General features: G+C 34.4%; 1 protein-coding gene across 1 annotated transcript in view; it reads left to right on the top strand.

Annotated features, from left to right (window-relative positions):
• LOC136036312 (GTP-binding protein 4-like) overlaps nt 1-16316 on the top strand; it is a 55553-nt gene that overhangs the window by 1212 nt on the left and 38025 nt on the right. Inside the window, exons 2-3 of the mRNA XM_065718463.1 lie at nt 7823-8181; nt 14069-14507. Coding sequence (XP_065574535.1) covers nt 7823-8181; nt 14069-14507 — 798 coding nt within the window. The remainder of the gene's footprint in view (nt 1-7822; nt 8182-14068; nt 14508-16316) is intronic.

The raw sequence follows: 16316 nt of genomic DNA, 5'->3' as shown, positions 1-16316 counted from the left end.
AAATAAATTTTTAATTTTTTCCCTTTTTTTCCTTTTAGTTTTTTTTTATTGGTTTTGACCTTTTTTTAGGTTTTTTAGTTTCTTTCTTTTTCTTTTTAGTTTTTTTTTGAAGTTTTTATCTTTTTAGTTTTTTTACTTTTATTTATATTTTTTTAGTTTTCTTTTTCTCCTTTATTTTTCAGTTTTTTTCCTTTTTTTAGTTTTTTTTTCTTTTTTAGTTCTTTTAGTTTTTACCTTTTTAGTTTTTTTTAGTTTTTTAGATAAAATTTTTTTTTAGTTTTTCACCTTTTTTCTTTTTAGTTTTTTATTGGTTTTTACCTTTTTTTTTAGCTTTTTTATTTTTTTTTCGTTTTTTCTTTTTACTTTATTTTTAGTTTTTATCTTTTTTATTTTTTTTTATGTTTATTTTTAATTTTATTAGTTTTCTTTTTCTCTTCTATTTTTCAGTTTTTTCCTTTTTTTTTAGTTTTTTTTTAGTTTTTAGTTTTTTAAGTTTTTTCCTTTTTTTAGTTTTTTTAGTTTTTCGGCTGTTTTATTTTTTTATTAGTTTTTTTTTTTTTTGTAGTTTTTGCCTTTTTTTAGTTTTTTCAGTTTTTTTTTAGTTTTTAGTTTTTTACCTTTTTTAGCCTAACCAGGATTTGAACCTGGGACCTTCATTCTCCGTTCTGACACCCTCTCTCACCGAGTGACTACTCCAGCATGTTCATTTTGGTGTTTTAAAGGGTATATTATTAACCAAATTAATGTGTTTTACAATATACTAAGCATCATCATAACAAAAATGATGACAACTAATTTCATGACGTCAGCCGACACAGAAACATGACGTCACCTGATCCACAGATCCACAGACAACTTATTTTTATATATATAGATTAATGTAAAATAATAGGCCTAAATCAAAACATGCCTGAAACAGTAATGAAGCCTGACATCATCATTAAAAAAGTTGCACCTGCTTTAAGTAACATTATTAGCTACATTTGTTTTTACCATCCACTGCTCTTAGTTCTAACAAGATATCCCTGGTTTATTCTTACATTGCATTTTATTTTGCTGTTCTAAAGACATCATTTAACTAAAAAAACAGTGTGTAAGAACTTTCTTTAGCCAGATAAAATTTCAATCAGCCAGATAGAATTTCAACCACAACAAAAATGGAAAGGAAAGGTCTGAATGCTACAAGACATGATAGTTGCTAGAGGAGAAAAGTGACTGACAAGGAACTTCAGCTAGAAGCTATAGCAGACAATGGCAGATCAGTTACCTCACAGTTATGTTTTAAACTTACTGCTATGGCATTTTTTAGAGCTGATGTAGAACAGCATTAAAGCTGTGCATTTGCTTTGCTGAAAATTTGTTGTAAAAAAGTTCTAAGTTTAGAAAATTATGTAAATATTCTTCTTGTTGATTCAGTAGAATTGTTTTTAAAATCCTTGTTGTTTTAAAGTATTTTAGAAAGAGTCTAAACCAACCATGGGCATATTGCTGTCACAAATGATATATGAGAGACTCTAATACCAGCTTGAATTAAAATCAAGCCAAGGCTAATTAGGGGGCAAATCTGGCATCAGCCCCTTCAGGATTGCATACATGATGTTATTTCACTTATTGATAGATAGTCTATCATCCATCCTTGAGCAGAACTAAGGTCATAGAACCAAAGGATGATCAATATTTTTGGGTTGACTCATGATGGGTAATATCCACTGGACCTGTATACAAAATGCAGGACTGAATTTGCTTGGACTTGCAGGTAAACAAATGACCTGACCCTAATAGGCTTGGCTCCTTAGTCTCAGACATCCCTATTTTACCAGCATTAGGCTGTTCAAAGACAAAACAAAATATTGATAAACATTAACTTTGCCACAGAAGCCTTCTTTTAAGCCCATTTAATGTAAGTTTTAATTGTAAGTTGGTCCTTATCTTAGTCTGATCTGTTGAAGTACATGTGTGAGTGTGGGTCATGTGAAATAAGTGTGTGTAGAATTGAGTAAGTTGAGTAATAAAATGTATTAAAAATCTAGGTTTGATGAGAGATGACTGGTGAATATATTGAGGGATGAATGTTTTGCATGATTTAAAAACCTAGGACAATTGCTCTGGTTTGTAATGGAGTATAGAAGAAGAATTTTATGATTTATTTTTCTTTGTTTCTGTTATGTTCATTCAATGTAAAGTAATTAAAATTTTGTTCGTATTGCCATGGCCCTAAGGTATTAGTGCAATATAACTTACTTATGTCCATACATTTTCTTCAAGCAGACAGGAGGTCTATACTTTCTATCTTCTACAAATTCAAATTTAATTTTGAGACTAGGGACTCTAAACTAGGTCATCAACTTGTAAATGAACCTCTGATATGAATGAGTCATTTGTTAACAAAAAATGTATATCAATTTAAAAATAAAGAAACACTGTTGTAGAAAACAAACATATAAGTGTTTGGCACCCTTAAAATAGAGATGAACAAACCTTCAATAAGATAGAAATGAACAAACCTTCAATTATGCATCTGTCTTCCTGAAACAGACAGAAGGGGTAAACCTCTAAGCTTTGAAAAATTTAATCTCACTTTTGGGCTCTTTCTTTTCAAAAGAGACTTTCTTTGGATTTCTTTTTCCATCCTGCAAAAAACAGTTGGGACAGCATCAGGTACAAGTGATCATCCACTTGACCTACATACCTGGGGGAAAATCATGCAGCTCTCCTATACTTTACCCCAACCTCCCTAATGTATAAATATATAGCCCAAATTATATATTTCAAATGCATTATGCTGCCTGTCACCATTTCTTAGTTCTTGTTTTGTCACAGTTGATTAAATTTTTGGGTGCATAGGCTGAAACAAGAGAGACAGATTGGCAGAAAAATGGGAAATATATAATTTCAGGTATAGATGTGCATATTAGGAGGGTTGAGGTTAAAGTAGAGCAGGGTTGCAGGCAAAATGTGTTAGCTACAACTATTCTGCATAGAATGTTTCAGAATAAAATATTGTTTTCTATGAGATTTTGGAATAAAATATTATAAATATTTTTTGGAGAGGAGGGTTGGGCAATGGAGGGACAGGGGTTGGCTTCTACTCTGACACACCTACAAAACAAATTTCCAGCATTTTTAGATGAAATATAGTGTGTTCTTGCATTGTTTTTGATTTTAAAATCTGGTGCTCAAATGTAAAACTAAAGTAGGGAAATGGAGTACAAGGCTCTGTTTGTTGTTCTAAAGAATGACATACTAAGAACAAAGAATGTCTTATAAGTGCAAAGTAAAACCAAAACAAAAAAAATAAACACAGCTATTGTGCAACCAACAGGGAGAGGCATGATTAACTTTCAACTAAATTAGCAAACAATGGAACAAATTTAAACCACTTTCTGACCAAACTAAAAAAAATTCTATTTTGTGTAAGTTTTCTACACCTTCTTCTGTTTATTTTTGTAGAAGCACTGCATTTGCTGTCATAATGCTACTCACACACAGGAATATATTACTTTCAATTAACTGGTTTAAAGACAAATGGTGCATTCTCAACCCATTTCTAGTGGCAAAGTAAGTCATCTCTTACAGCCCTTTTAAGGGCTAAAAATAGAGTTTACACTAGAAGCAATTGATAGTCTATCATACTTCCCTGTGTGTGAGCAACTGCATGGACACTTGACTTTAGCATGAACACATGGAAAATCCTGCATCTTGGGTCAAAATAACACCTATTACAGCTAACATATGATTAACTCTGGAGATGCTGATAAACCAATTCAGATTTCCTGGGAAAAATGTGATCTTGGTGTAATTATTGACAAAAAGCTCAAATTTCACTGTCAGGTGTAAGATACAAAGGCAAGCAATGCTCCCTGTCTAATCTAGCACCATTTACCATCAAGAAGCTCTATACAGCCTTTGTTTCTCCTTATTTTTGGTTTGGTAGGTTGATTGCAAAGTCGCACGTCAAGGGTGACTTTGAGTCACTTGAGAAAGTCCAGTGCAGAGCAGTCAAGCTTCCTTTTGTCAAACATCACATCCCTTACGAACAACAACTAGAAAAGCTAGGTGAAATTAGGGTTATGAGCTTAGAAGGGGGATATGAATAATATTTTGACACAATTGTCCAGTGTGCTAAAAGATCTGGATACATAAGAAAACTTAAGATTCCCATAATTCCAAGGCATGGAATTTAGGGGGGAAGTTCCCCCACTTAGCTGCATCCTTGCTCCCTGCCTTAACATATAGGGGTTTAATCCCTGTTTCCTCTTCTTTTTTTTCATTTTGTAACAAGGCAGGCCTATGGCTTACTCTGTTTTTTTTTCTATTTGTTTTTTTTTTTAATAAATATCATAGAAAAAGGGGAGACCTCATCCTAGCATTCAAGATGTTGAACAATCAAGCCAATTTGTGGTCAAAGTGAATACACAAGAACATAGGTAACTCCTACAAACTGCATCAATGTTTCTGTAGAAAGCAAAAGAAGTGCAACTTTTTCACCAACTACATCATTCCATTGTGGAAGTCGTGAATTTGTTGACAACTTTAAGATCAGTTAGAGCTCTAACATTCCTTGCTGGTGAATTGTTTCTGATGCTCAACCATTCTGTATATACAAATGCAGTAATGATGTACTAACAAACTTTGCAAAGAACTTCTGTCAAAACTCCCTGGTGACAGGGAAGTAGTTTTCAGAGTTTTTGGCAACCATTTTCTTTTGGCAAAAAATGAGTAACAAGATGTCACTTTAAGGGTTAAAAAGTATTTTAAAATTGATCAAATTAGTATATCTAGAAATGACAAAAAAGATAGATTGAGGGGTGTCTTTATATTGTACTTAGCTAAATAATGGGAAAAAATGTATCAATGGTTGTAACAGCATAATGCTATTGTAAAAGATAATGGGAATAGCATTATATAAAATACGTTGTATATTTATTTATCAGGGGAAAAAATGGTGGTAAATTGAAGCAATGACCATTGAGATATGGGATAAGTAAGCATTTATGATTGTTATTGATTTAGTTTTTGGGAATTTTTAGTCTTTCAATTTGTCCCCAGTCCTTGAGAGTTACCATTGATTGAATTAATTTTGGTAAAGAAACACCCAGAGTACATTCATTGCTTCACTTCAACCACATTACCCCCTTCCAAATAGATTAATATATAGCCCATTTTATACATTCCCATTATACTTTACATTAGGAATACACTTTTCTTCATTGCTTTATCAGTGTTCAAAATTATAAAGTCTTAGTGTTTATTGTTTGCTATTGTAGATATAATGGGAATATAGAATGCAGGCTTGTGTTTACTCATCATAGGGGAGTATGGGTAAGGTAAAGCAATCCATCTCAGGTCCCATATAAACAAAGCTGTGAACTTTTTCAAGTGGGATACCATAAAGGGTGAATTGATAATCTCCTGTGATGTTCAGGTCAAGAATTTTGTTTTCTTTGAGTTTATCTGAAGGCCAAGGTAGGCTGAAAAATATGCCACTTTATCAATCATTTGCTGGGCTGACCCCATTCTACATCAAATAGTGAAGAATCTTCAACATAGACTCTGACTCTAGATGCACTTGCACATCCTTGGTAATAAGCTTCCAGGATGTCAACAAATTCCTGCAACATGCCATCTTCAAGTAGAATCTTGCACAAAGTTTCCCATTCAACTGAGTTAAAAGCAGCAACATAATCTATGAATATGCTGATGAGTGGAAGGTTGTACCTTTTGTATTGTTGCATTATAAATGGAAGCCAAAAATCTGATCTGAGCATCCTAAGCCAGATTGGAACCTGGACTGACTTTTCCATGTTTGCTTATCTCTTGTTATTTGGAATCTCTGTAGTAGAATGATGGTGAATGATTTGGCTGTAATGTTGATGAGAGATATGACTCTAATTGGCATGCTCTGAATTATTGCCTTTTTGTAAAGGATGACTTAGATTTTTGGGAAGTGTTTAGTTTTTTGGGAAGGATGTCTTAGATTTTCCAATCTTTTGTGAACTGTTTGTTTTCCATGTTTCAATGAATAGTGGTAGTCATCGGGCTTGCAATCAAGTGGGGAAGCTTTTGAAATCTCACATGAAATGCTGCCCTTGCCAGGAGACATGTCTTTTTCAGATGGCTTTGATGACTTTGTCACAGTCTGGCAGAGACATGTTTATGTCATACAGCTCTTTCGAGACTGATGGTGGTGTGTTTTCTAACTCAACAGATGCAATCACGTTGGGTTTTAGAAGCTTGCTAAAATATATTTTCTATGTCTCCACTTTTTGGGCATCATCAGCTTGAGACTGATGGTGGTGTGTTTTCTAACTCAACAGATACAATCACGTTGGGTTTTAGAAGCTTGCTAAAATATATTTTCTATGTCTCCACTTTTTGGGCATCATCAGCTTGAGACTGATGGTGGTGTGTTTTTTAACTCAACAGATTCAATCACATTGGGTTTTAGAAGCTTGCTAAAATATATTTTCTATGTCTCCACTTTTTGGGCATCATCAGCTATGGTATTCTCTTGTTGATCTTTCATGGTGTCAGAGACACTCAAGTTCCTTCTGGTAGTTTTTTTTAAAGACTTTGATATGTGCATTGTGAGTCATGGTTTTGGGCTGCATTTTCTAGTTCATTAGCAACTTCATCTCAGTTGGTTAATGCACTTCCTCAGTACAGGTTTAGTAGACTGTTTGTCTAGATGACATGAGGTGCATGTCTCTTCAGTCATTTCTAGGGTTTCTTTTGAGCCAGCTCAAAAAAGGTGACAGCTTTATGAGTCAGATTGTAACTGGAGACACAACATGGGCTTGTGTATCATCCCCAAATCAAAGCAACAGAGATGGGAGACACACACACACTTGCATGTAAAGGTGAAGGCCAAGCAGACTGTCCCAGTGCAAAATCATGGAATTGGTGTTTTGGATAGGCACCATGTTTTTTTTTTTGTTTTTTTTTTGGTAAACTTCATGGAACAAGGAACCACTATCAATGCAGAAGTATAGCAAGAAAATAGCAACCTGACAGGAACAAAAGTTTAGAAAAAAAATATGTTTGGATAGCCTGAAAAATCTTGCTGTGTATTTACAAAGTTTTATTTTTGTCTCTTGTTAGTTTAACTTAATTATTCATCTTAATTTCTGTTTTTTAGATTTGGTTCATTCATTCACAGTAGTTTATGTATGATTCAAGTTAGGCTGGGCTTTACACTTTAAATTTTGTTGGTTTTTGTGTCCATAACACAATTATTATGGAGACATACTAGGTAGGAAAGATTCAGATGAGATGGATATATTACTAAATGTTTAAAAACTTAATAAGGGGCTCAGGTACTCTGTATCTTGAATTATTATCACAAAATATGCTATTGTTTAGAATAGTGGTTGATCTACTACTAACAGCTTATCCCATGAGGACATAGCTCTTGGTGTTTTGTTGCACAATGGAACTGGAGATAGATTGTGTAGGCTAGCTGTAGGTATAGGTAGGCCTTTTGTACTATGTTTTATTTGCAAATAAGAAAATGGCAGTGTTTGCAGTAACCTTTACAAAGGGAAAAATAGTAACAATCATCTCCAGTACACATTAAAAAGCGATTTTTAAGGCATGTTTTAATTTGAATCTAAATATTTAGAAGCTGGAGGTGTCTCATATACGGTTTAGCTTTGATATTGTGCATGAAACAATAATTTTATTGTTTCTCTTACCAGAAAAGCAACAAATAGTTTATTATTTGTTTACTTTAAGGGTCTGACAGGATTTGAATTTTTTGACATTGCTTAAAGTATAATTTCTGGAAATTAAATATTTTACTAATTCATGCTTTCTCTTTTAGGAGTTTGTGGATATTATGCTCTCCAAAACAAATAGAAAGACGCCTACAGTTGTTCACAGACATTATAAAATCAGTAGAATTAGACAATTTTACATGAGAAAAGTCAAGTTCACACAGCAAAATTTTCATGACAAGCTTTCACAGATTTTGACAGATTTCCCAAAATTGGAAGATATTCACCCTTTTTATGCTGATTTAATGAATGTACTGTATGATAGAGATCATTATAAATTGGCTTTGGGTCAGTTAAATATTGCCATGCATCTTATTGACAATGTTGCTAAAGATTACACCAGGCTTATGAAGTATGGAGATTCATTATATAGATGTAAGCAATTGAAGAGAGCAGCACTTGGAAGGTGGGTATCTTCAATTTGGGGTAGTATGTTCATGGAAAATTTGACCCAGTATATCATTATTAGACAAAGTAAAACTAAAATTATATTCTTTGGCAAAGCTTGGTTTCTTAAAAAGTCTTCAAATTTGTGATAGGAAGAGTAACAATATAAAACTATGTGTATTGTGTCTGAGTGGGGAGGGGTATTTCACAGGGTAATTTGAATTATATCTAGTTTTCTTGCGCATAATATTCACCCTTAGAGGGGAAGGGGAGCTTGTGGGAAAATATTTGCATCTTAAATATTTTTCTTCTATTAGTTAGGGATACAAAGGCAAACATAGGATGTCACTTGGATTCTAAAAGAACATACATGAAAATCTATAACTGCTGGGTCAAATTCAGGACTGATGCTCAGAAAAGAATTTAATTGTCATGTAGTTATTTTTCCTTTTTTTAATTTATTAATTTTTTGAGAAAAGTAAAGAGCAGTATTAAAACCCAATAAGAGCAGAAATAATGTCATATAATATGGCAACCTTACTATGAAGAAAAATTACCCTGGATGAATGAATGTAACATAAAACAAAAAGAAGTTAAATAAATAATCCAATCACACTGAAAACAAGAAATATTGACTATAAAGGAATAAATCAAACCTAAAGTGAGGCCTCAAATAAGAGTGGTTATATTGCTCCCTTAAACATCTCGTAGATTCGACTATCACTTGTTCTTTCTTGAAAATGATGTAATTGATTTTTCAAAAGCTAAGTATGTTTTTACTCCAAGTTGAGAGTCTTTATTTCTTACTCTCCTACCTGATATTTGTGTTTGAAGTTTAATCCAACAGTTATAGTAATGAACTGTAGGTAACTTGACCCAATAGGAACCAAAACTCTAAAAAAGAATAACTACAAAACATAAAAAGTTGCTTTTCGTTTTTGATATTCTTTTTTTTACCAGGGGATGTATCTTTTTCATTAATCTAGTTTTATTTTTTTATTTTTTTGGTTACTTTGTTGCTTTTTTTATATTGTACTTACACCAAACCTGAATACAATAAATATAGGGTTAAACTGTAGAATAGATAAAAAGAATATGCTAGTCACCTTACAAGAAAGATCTTAGCAGGAATCTAAAAAAAATTTGGGGTTGTGTCAAAATGGTTTTTTGAGACCCAAATATGTCAAATCTTACATATGCCTATAAAGCTTACAATCACTTATTATATCTTTTTACAGTCATTATTATCACTACTTTTGTACCAGAATTTTGGTTTGGTGCTTGTAATGGGAGGGGAAGGTGTGTAAATCAAAGATTTTTTCTCCTTGCAAAAATAACCAGGAAGTTTGGGTTTTGTCATTTTCTGTACTGTGACAGAGGGTTAGCTCTTACCCCAAACCACCCCCACCTCCTGGTTTGGGTCTGATCATGATATAGTCTTAAATTCTGACCTTCTTCCTAGTCCTTTTTGTTTGTGTATTTTTAGTTGACACTGTTTAGTCCTGTTCTTTTTTTTCTTTTTCTTTTTGTCACTCAATGAGTGGTTAGAAGTTCATGTCATTGCTTTGCTAGATAAACAGCGTAATACGCTTTGTCTCTTTCCACTTAAATATCAAACTGAACCTCTTGGTTTCAACACTTCTTGAGAGGTTTTGTGCCATTGACCTTTTGGAGGAGGGGGATGGCTTCTGGGGCCTATATTTGTTCTTATTTTCATGTGTGCATGTGTTCGAAATATTTAGCTAAATAATTTTATATCTGTTCACTGTCAATTAAAAGGTTTCATCCCTATTTTGAACTGTTTTACTTTCGGCAGGACACTATTGTAGGTGAATAGGCTGAGCTTGCGTTAGATGCTCAGAAATTCACCATGGCAGAAAGACAAGGGTCCCATCTAAGGGCGCAAAGGCATTTCAAGGCAGCTGCCGAACACTGGATCAAGAAGTACTCGCATCTCTCGAAGTGCTGAGGTGCCTGGATCCCATGGAAAAGGAAAGAGCTAGAATTCTATCAGATATAGTTGTGCTTGCTCAGAAAATCCCAGTAGGATTAAGTCTTGATGATGTTGGAAGTGAGTGGATATTGCTGCAAGCCGAGAACTCAGTAGAACCAACGCCATCACTCGTCTACCGTTACTACCATCAGATCTTCTCTGGGACGGATACTTTTGACGGGTAAAAGTATATGCTTTTGTTGAAACTTATAAAAGCTACGACGACGTTGACACTGCTGCACGGCTGCTTTGACGCAGAGAGAGGTTTTCCACTCACAGGAATACTTCTTCCGTCGGACAGATCATCCATGTCAGAAAGAGTCCTGAATCCTAAGCTGTGTATCATTGACAGATTGAACACATGGAGACAAATCCGAAAGGTTTTTTATTTCAAAGAATTATTGACCTTTGTTAGCTTGGCACAGTCAAAATACCAAGCCTATTTGGAGAGCAAAATAAAAGAACAAGCTGCTGAACGAAGCGTCCAAGACAAAGAAAGGGAACTGAACCTAGTTGATATTTCTAGCAATAAAAAAGCTAGATAGACTTGAGGAATCAGTGTAAGAAAATAGGGCCTCTGAAAAACAAAATGAGTAATGGTTGATGCCCTCTTGAAAGAGGTCATCGATTGCTTACAGAGAGCGGTAGCCTCAAAGCAGAAATCGTCTGGGTACTCAAGCTCTTGCAAGCTTGTATGTCTGCAGCTTCGTGTGATGGAATCATTGATGCCTTTGAATCCATGTTCCCCGGTAAGCTACTACCCGAGAAGTCAATGAGTGGGGAGATAGCTATGTACTCGATAATGGATGCACGTAACCCACACTGTAAACAGAGTCTTATGAAGGATGTAAGTGAAGCTCACTTTGTTCTTGAATACGATGGAACTACAAACAGCTAAAGAAAAAGAGCTACAGGTCAGAGTAACTTATGATCCTTGTTAAGATATCAAGCTGTGTACTGCCACCTGGTGACGTATCTCATGGCATATGTAACTGGTAAGGACATTGCAAAAAAAAATTGATGTCATGCATTGGGAACAAGAATTTACCTCTTGAAAAACTAATCATGATAAGTAGCAAAGGGCCTAATGTCGATAAAAGGTATGGTCGCAAATAAATATATTGAAAAAGAAAAAAAAACTTTGAAAGAGCTTCTGAACATGGATGTGTAACATCCATGGTGTGCAGAACGAATTCATGTTCGGGAATTTGGCGTGGAGTCATTCAACTTTGTTGTCATTTGTACTTGAGGTATTTTTTACTTGGTTAGCCTGTATAATGCAAGAATTTTTTTTTAGAATACCAGGAAAAGAAATGCATTCCATAAAATAGTTGCATTCAGCAGGTCCCAACAAGGTGGCTGACGTTGGGTCCTGCTGTTTGCTGAGCGATTCATCAGGAGCCGGCTCTCTTAGGGTATTTTTATCATTACGTGCCATTGAAGAAACATTTACAGAATGCAGCGTCGTCTGCAAAGTACCTCAAGATTATAAGCTACCTAAAAAAGAAATATATCAGTGTAGAACTCGAATTCCTACATTTATCGTCTGAGCTTTTTAAAAAATTGGCAGCAGTGTTTTAGAAGAACGAAGCCCTTCTACACGCTCTTTATGCCGAGCTGAAAAACTTTCTTCTCACTTTTTTTTTTCGAGACTTCTGAAACCCAACTGGGGTTGTATCCATGATTTTTTTTTGAGGGGGGGCATTTTTTCGTAAAAACGCTTCAACAATTTATTTATATTTATTTTTGTTACGTTTTTGCTATTTGGACAAACATTCGGGGGGGGGATCCAGCTCCCTAACCTGTTGATGAAATTTCTGACAGTTTGATTGAGAACTTGGACAACTATTTACACGGCACTATTGTAGGTGAATAGGTTGAGCTTGTGTTAGATGCTCCGAAACTCACCTTGGTAGAAAGACGGGTCCTTCCTAAGGGCGCGAAGGCATTTCAAGGCAGCAGCCAAACACTTCGATCAAGAAGTTCTTGCATTTCTTCTAATAGCCTTCTCGAAGTGCTTGGGTGCCTGGATCCCATGGAAAAGAAAAGAGCTAGAGGTTTATCAGATATAATTGTGCTTGCTCGAGAAATCCCAGTAGGAATAAGTTTTGACGGTATTGGAAATGAGTGAATACTGCTGCAAGCCGAGAACTCAGTAGAACCAGCTCCATCACAGGTCTACCATTACTGGCATTAAACCTTCTCTATGATGGATACTTTTGATGGGTAAAAGTATATGCTTTTTTTGAAGCTTGTAAAAGCTGCGTTGACATTATTGCACGGTTGCTCTGACGCAGAGAGAGGTTTTCCACTCACACGAATACTTGTTTCCTCGGACAGAGCCTCTATGTCAGAAAGAGTCCTGAATGCGAAGCTGTGTGTGATTGGCGAATTGAATACATATGGAGGTAAACCCGAAAGGTTTTCTATTCCCAAAGAATTGTTGACTTTTGCTAGGTTAGTATGGTCGAAATATCAAGACCATTTGGAGAGCAAGGTAAAAGAACAAGCTCCTGAACGAAGCGTCCAAGATAAAGAAATGGAACTGAACCTAGTTGATATCTCTAGCAATAAAAAAAATTACTTGCGGAGAGCGATGGCTTCAGAGGATTCCGCGGACATCATCTCGGGGAATTCCCTACCAGACAATGTCATTTAAAAGCGAGTAAACGAAAAAAACTGAACTAATGAAAAAGAACGGGCTTAAAAGGACATGTACAAAAGTAGAATTCAGACCTAATAAGCAAGTTCACCATTTTCTCAAAAAAGACGAAGAAGTGAACGAGTTAGCTTACAAGCTGAAGTCTTATAAATTTCCTTGTTTCTAGTCTTGAAATTGCAGTTGACAAAGACGACTGACCCGCCTCATGGGAAAATGAGTTCCATCAGAGGCTCGTGAATATGATGATTCTTAGGGTGACTTGGTCACCGTTTCTGATTCATTAGCAAAAAAATATTTTAATCATGAATGGTAATCAAAATCTCTTCCCACTTTGGTCCTTTTTTTCAACATTAAAATTCTTTTGACAGGTCGTCAAGTCTCTTTTCTAATGAGCAGGAATCATTTCGAGGCCTGACAGTGGCGTTTAGCATGACTTGTGTTCATTGGTGAATACAAGAATGAATTTTATACAGGAAGCTTAAGAGGTTATTACTTGCTACCCTTGAAAATGTTAATCGTTGTTGTCTTTTTTTTTTTTTTTTTTCTTTTTTTTTACCAGCAGGTCTTAAATGTGCTCTTAAAAAAGTGTCCTAATTCCACGTAAAAAGTTTCTCGTATTTATTTTGGTTTCTGAAACAATATTGCATGTGATAGTCTAAATTTTAACTGAAGTTGGTTCTTTATTTCATGAGCGTGTAATACATATTTTAAGCAACAAAAATATCCTTTTAATTAGAAAAATTATGTTTTTTGATAAAAGGAGATAAAAATTTTTTAAAATGTCCTTTGTCCTTTCAATAGGACCAAAAAATGAAATTATCAAGCAAGATAGAGCAAGATGTAGAAAAAAAAAATGGTTTTGAGACTTTTTGACTTGTAACACCTTGAACGCAAATCCTCCCCTAAACCCAGATCGTTCAAAATGCACATGTTTTCATTTTGGACCAAAAGGAATTTGAAAATATCTGACGAGCATTACATTTCAAAATCATATTTTTACTCAGAGGTGCTGGTATATGTGTTGTAGGAGAGCCTAGGAGAGGTTGAAAATACATTATAAACAAGTGATTTTTCTGGGTTCAAATCGTCAACAAAAACTGAAGGTATTCCGTTTAAACTTGAGTAAAGCTAACCAGTTTTTCATATATTCCAAGAAATTTAGTTGCTTTTTGGTTTACTGTCAATAGAGCAAGTACTAATTCAAATATGCAAGGCAAATCTTTTTGCTTATTTTCTTTTTCTTCTTTATAGAATGGCTACAATCATGAAGCGTCAAGGACAGAGCTTGCAATATCTTGAAGAAGTAAGGCAGCATCTTTCACGTCTACCTTCCATTGATCCACATACAAGAACACTTCTTATAACTGGTTTCCCTAACGTCGGGAAATCCTCTTTCATTAATAAGATTACGAGAGCTGACGTTGAAGTTCAACCTTATGCTTTTACGACCAAGTCATTGTATGTTGGCCACACTGATTATAAATACCTTCGGTGGCAGGTAATTGATACACCTGGTATCTTAGATCATCCACTGGAAGACAGGAACACGATTGAAATGCAGGCTATTGCGGCCTTGGCTCACCTTCGGGCTTGTATTTTGTATGTCATGGATATATCAGAGCAATGTGGTCATTCTTTGGAAGAGCAAGCTCATTTGTTTGATAGTATCAAACCACTTTTTACAAATAAGGTATGTACATTAAAGTAAAAAAAAAAAATAAGTGGACTTTTTTTTATATTCATCGTGTCTATTCATCAAGAGTAGAACAGTGTTAAAAATATTTTAAAAAATAAGATTTTTTTTAGTCAGACGTAACTTAACTCACGTCAGACGTGACGTTAACTCAGACGTAACTTTTCTTCTTTATGTTTAGCAAAATAGGTTTCTAAATATAGGTGGGTTAAATCTAAATCTCCTGATACCTCAGCTTTAAAGGGGCCCGGTGCAATATATTATTGATGCGTGAATTTACGTCATAAGTTTTAATAAGTCAATTTAAAACAATTTTTATGAATTTGGTTTCAATTGGATAGAAAAGGTAACAATATTGCAGCTTTGGCTTTTTGTTTCTTCTTTAAGCTGGTTTCCTATTATACTTTCAGGAAGTTGACAAACAAAACTTTATGGCAAAGCTAAAAAATAAATTTATTATGGATAGATTAGAAACTGCTGTGCTAATATAATTAGTTAGTGAGGGCTTGCGAGATGAATAAAAAATTAAATTTGTTCTTGCAGCAAAAAAAAATTGATAAATCATGCTCTTTTGCATATAACCAAAACATTTATTTCCCTTAGAGAGCCATGAAATTGTCACGTAAGTTCTTTTTCAATTAGAATTATCATGAGTCATATCTTAATATTATGATTAGTACTTGCTTTCAAATGAGTTGATAGTTTTTGTGACCCTGATTCAAGTACCCAGAGCTTGTATAATGACCAGTCCCCTTTATTTGCTTGGGTATCTTTGATAGAAAAAAAAAGCAAAGTAGGGGGAGTAAAAGGCAGTGGTATGGAGAGAAATTTGTCGTTTGGGCTAAGTATCGGCTTTTGATAACTGTCTCAATGAGCTAGTATATGCTGGAGCCTATGAACCTCTCAAGATTTTGGGTCTAAATTTGTCATAAAGACGTTTATTACGGAAATCTGTTATGAAAATTTACAGTACCAATTTTTTAACAAGCTTAGTAAATATCTTCTTAGAAAGGAGTTGCAGAAAAATTTGCCCCATTTCGGATCTAACTCCTCCTGATTTAAGACCTATTATCAAAGAAAATGGCCTCAGTTGGAATTCATTATTTTTATCAGGTACCCGTATCTCGGGGAGGGCAGATGTGCTTATTGTGGCTATTTTTATAGAATATAATCTACCTAAGAGGGACCTAAAATTCTATAAGAATAGGGGCATTGCCACTTCTGATTTTAGTTATGTTTGTTTGGTTTTCTTCCTTGTAATTTTTTGATTCTCTTGTTTTAGTTTTTACTTAATGTATAGCATTGATTATGATGGAAATACTAATTTTGTAACTGTTGGGGATTTAACTGTAATGCCTGATTCCACGAAGATAGATTCTGTCTCCTTTTACAGACAGGCTGTAACAGGGAAAAAACAGAAAAAGATCGAATTGATATATTATTTTATATGCGTTTTGATGCATCTGAATTAGTTTTAATCTGAAAATTATTCAACAAAATTTAGTTCTGCAAAGGCTTACTGAAAATATTTGAGTTCTAATCACATTGAGACGCTTTTTGATGCCGCATTTATGCATAACTCTCTTCAAGTTTTGAAAAATCACAAAGCTAATTAGTTTTTGGCCCGAAATTTCTTTCCATTTGCAGAAACATTTTAAAAGTGACTACATTCACTAATATATTATGGTAATATTAAAGCACCAATAATACACATCATTCGGATCTTTTAACGGTTTCTGGTAATAAAATATAGTATTAAAAGCCTAAAACGATTCCACCTTGTAATGCAGTCGTCTGTAGAAAAAA

Source organism: Artemia franciscana, chromosome 15 (genome assembly GCF_032884065.1).
Source record: "Artemia franciscana chromosome 15, ASM3288406v1, whole genome shotgun sequence".
In the NCBI taxonomy this organism is placed as follows: Eukaryota; Metazoa; Arthropoda; class Branchiopoda; order Anostraca; family Artemiidae; genus Artemia; species Artemia franciscana.
The sequence above is the reverse complement of the archived record's forward strand: the minus strand, read 5'-3'. Positions and strand labels throughout refer to the sequence as shown.